This window comes from Triticum aestivum, chromosome 1B (assembly GCF_018294505.1).
Source record: "Triticum aestivum cultivar Chinese Spring chromosome 1B, IWGSC CS RefSeq v2.1, whole genome shotgun sequence".
NCBI lineage: Eukaryota > Viridiplantae > Streptophyta > Magnoliopsida > Poales > Poaceae > Triticum > Triticum aestivum.
Window position 1 is genome coordinate 10,737,177 of NC_057795.1, and position 3,785 is coordinate 10,740,961.

At 46.4% G+C, this 3,785-nt stretch overlaps 1 protein-coding gene across 1 annotated transcript; it reads right to left on the minus strand.

The window, feature by feature from the left end:
* Positions 1-491: 491 nt before the first annotated feature.
* On the minus strand, positions 492-3,196 carry LOC123103627 (protein phosphatase 1 regulatory inhibitor subunit PPP1R8 homolog). Its single transcript, XM_044525274.1, has 3 exons — positions 2,998-3,196; positions 1,796-2,358; positions 492-1,464 (listed from the first exon to the last, which is right to left on the minus strand). Exons 2-3 carry the CDS (start codon positions 2,257-2,259, stop codon positions 663-665), a joined length of 1,266 nt encoding a protein of 421 aa, XP_044381209.1. The 5' UTR covers positions 2,260-2,358; positions 2,998-3,196; the 3' UTR covers positions 492-662.
* Positions 3,197-3,785: the final 589 nt, after the last annotated feature.

The window sequence follows — 3,785 nt, forward strand, 5'->3', positions numbered from 1 at the left end:
GTCTATTAGAAACAGGGGACCAAGCGAGGTGATTTCCTTATTTTATCTTCCCTTTTAATATTGAAAAGGAAGAAAAATCACTCCTCACATATTAGGGGCTCCTAGAGTAGAGGCAAAACAGGCCAAACAAAAGACAGAATATCAATAAATGACTAATAATTAAGCCACAAACTAGAGACAAGACTTACCACACTTATGACATGTGAATATGGGAGCATATGCAATAAAATTATGTACGTACTTGACCAGACGAACATGAATACAGCAGCGGTTCAAGCTACCAAGCAAACTCTGGCTTTTACTGTTTAAATGTTAAGCATTTAAAACATGAGAATGAGATGTCCAATAAGATAGTGCATCATAATGCACAAGCAAGCTAAAACAGGAAGACGAAAGAAACCAGGGCAGGGTTAAAGAGTTAACAGCACCACACAATGACAGAATGAAGAAATGGGGCAACATGGTACGTGCAATCCCCATGACCGCAACCATAAGAAAGCATGCTCTAACATTAATATTAGGCCAAAAAGATATTACCTTGATTCACAGCAGGATACAATCATGTAGAACAAAGCAAAATACCCAAGGCAAACATAACATTTCTGCTGCCGTGTGTTTGTAATCAAGGCAGTTCACTACTAACTGGAAATGTGACAAAATAACTAGTCGCCAAACAAGTCATCATCACTATCATCAGCCGGATTTGCGTCCACATCCCTGCTAGACTTCTTTTCATCAACAACTTTGACTTGCTCTGGCTGGCCATCTGATTTATACGCCCATGATGAGCCCGGTTTTGCTGGAACAGAGTCCCCGTAAAGGTCATCATACATACCACCTCTGGATGTGCTTTTAACTTTGTTAAGCATCTGTTGTAGCTTATCTGTTACCCCACTGTTGGAGGCACTGTCCTTTGATGAAGTTTGCTCCTTTCCTTTTGGTATGACAGTGACCTGTACAAGAGACTCGTACTTCCCAACAAGACTGCCTTCCTTCACACCTACTGGGCCTGGTTCAGTTTCAACATCTGCACCATCAGAAATCCCAACCACCTGAATAAGCTCTCCACCAACTTGATCTCTAAATGACACTCTCCGCCTTTTGCTTCTCTTCGACGGTCTACCGACTGCCTGGTTGTCATCATTAACAGCAGAAGCATCCCCAGAAGAACCTTTTCTCTTCAATGGCACGTCTGATTTGCTAACACCATAGCGATTCAGTATTGTATTGTATGCAACAACGGCATCTTCATCGTCAGAGTCTGGAGGGGACGGCAAACTCACATCTGACGGGAGACTTTGAGTGGGGAAAAAAGCAGCCGTGTTCTTTCGTAGAACATATGCTCTGGTTGATGCAGCAAAGCGAAGTGACTGTCCAACTTCAAGTTCAACAGGGTTGTCCTTGGTTAATCTCTCGTTTGCAACAAATGTACCGTGGACAGATCCTAAATCGATAACATAGATGCTGAAAGGAAACAAAGGAAGCATGGAGCAACTGTTAGTTATGCATCTAAGACACAACATAGATAAAAGAACATTTTACAGCTATAACCCTGCCATTTCTTGGGCAGAAAAATCTGAAAGAAGCATGTCTAAAAGATCAATAGCATATAGGAGCACAATATTCCATTACAGGCACAACCCGTTGTCTATTGAGTTAAGAAAATCAAATATATTTGATTTGATAGCACAGTTAACATTCAGGTTGCTAAAAAGAAGTCTCGTTAACCATCAAAAACATAAACTCGTACGTCCAACAGAACGCAAGTGCACCAAACATCAGGCAGGTCTCTAACCTTCCATTTTTGTGTGGAACGACAGCAGCATGTTGGCGTGAGACGGACTGATGGTCCAAGACAATCTCGCAAGCAGGCACCTGCCTCCCAAATATATGCCTCTTCTTGTCCAGATTGATCCTATCAATGGCACTCCCATCCTTCATCACCTCAAGATAGTAAACCCCAGGGCGCGGCTCAATTGCCCAGTCCGGCGGTTGCCACGTCGACTGCCCACCACCAAACTGCGTCCCGGCAGGTCTGGGAGCCCCAGCAGCTTCTTGCCCGGCCATGCTTGAGCCAGCACTCTGCGGAGCATGCTGACTCTGGCTGGGACCAAGATGTGAGCTCTGCGGCGGCACCAATGGAGCTGGTTGCACTTTCACAGCCGTGGGCACGCTCTTTGCGCCGGAACCAGACTGCTGCACCGAGAACGGCTCCAAGGCTTGAGCTTTCTTGAAGCGGTCAAGCCCACCACGGTACATCTCCTCTAAGCTTACCACTGCCACCTGTTCTGGTCTCTATCACTGAATCACTCTTTAACAGCTGGTGATGAACCCCACAGGACTGTCTGTACTCAAGTCCTGCAAGAATCCCCAAATGGACGAATTAAAAAAAGTCAGTACCAGCAAACAAACTTTCAACCAAATTATACGGCGATTACAGGCAGAAATATTCCACTGGTCGGTGCCTCGTGTCGGAAATCAGAAAAAGCGAATGTAATATTGGGCTAGGTGTTGGATGATTTCCCCCTTTTGAATTAAACACACTACTTTCATTTGCTCTTGATGATATATGCCTAAACAGATGGCCATATTACCCCTTGTACCTCTTTTAACTGAAGAAGATGCAGCAGCAACATAACATCCCCAATGCTCTGTGATGGCTGGGCTGTAGTCCCAGAGGATTGGGAAGTTTTGATTCATAGGAGAGTGGATGGTAGAGCTGGCGAGTGAGTATCCAAAATCTGTGTTTGCTACATAATTTCCCCTGTGTTGTTTCAACTGAATCTACTGTTTTCATCAGGCCTGAGACTGGCGTCAAGAAGCAGCAGGCGTGACGGCGGCAGCGCGGGAGCGCGCGAGCACGCGGGAACGGCGGCAGCACGAAGCAGCAGTAGCGACACGACGGGGCGGCGGCGGCGAGCTCCTACACCTAACCCTAGGTCGCCGCCCGGTGGGGGCATGGGGATGAGCAGGGGAGAGAGGGAGAGAGAGACTCACCAGGGGTCGCGCGGGGAGGTGCCCGAAGCCGTCGACGAGCGCGTCCGACGAGGCTAGCCGCCGTCGAGGGGCGGCTCCGACGAGGCCGCCGCCGCCGGGAGCGAGAGAGAGCTGGAGAAGGGGAACGATACGGGGGAGAGGCCGAGCTCGTTTTGGTCAATCTGGCACAGGGGCACTTTCGGGATTTCGACGAGGGCATCTCCCCATATTTTTCTATACCCTTTTATTGTTCAAACTTTATTTCAACACATACACGGACTCCTATGAAGGCACCAACACACGCACACCTTATCTCTATGAGCACCTTCGAAACACAGCTGACATCATATCTTCAGTTTGACGAAATCATCTCAGGCATATCGTAGTAGTCAACGGGAGTGTCTCCTCCCGCTGAACGAACATCGCTGGAAATACTGAAATAAATTCAGAAATATGCGAGCACCAGTGCCAAGTCTAGGACTTGAACCTGATGGACTAGTGCAAACTTTATTTGGATATTCGAAAGACACAGTTTAAACATATATATGTGCATAGTTTAAATTTGAAATACTATGGGGTTGTTTACTTACTAAAGTCAAGCACGCCAAAGGAGGGCATGCCAAATAAATTGGCGAGCAATTTCGCCGCCGAAGTCTCACCAAAAAAATTGGCGCAGATTTAGACTAGTGAAAGATTGCGGATGTCGCCTAGAGGGGGTAAATAGGCGCTTTAAAATAATTATGATTTAGACTTGAACAAATGCAGAATAAACCTAGCGGTTAATTTGTTAAGAACAAAACATACAACAA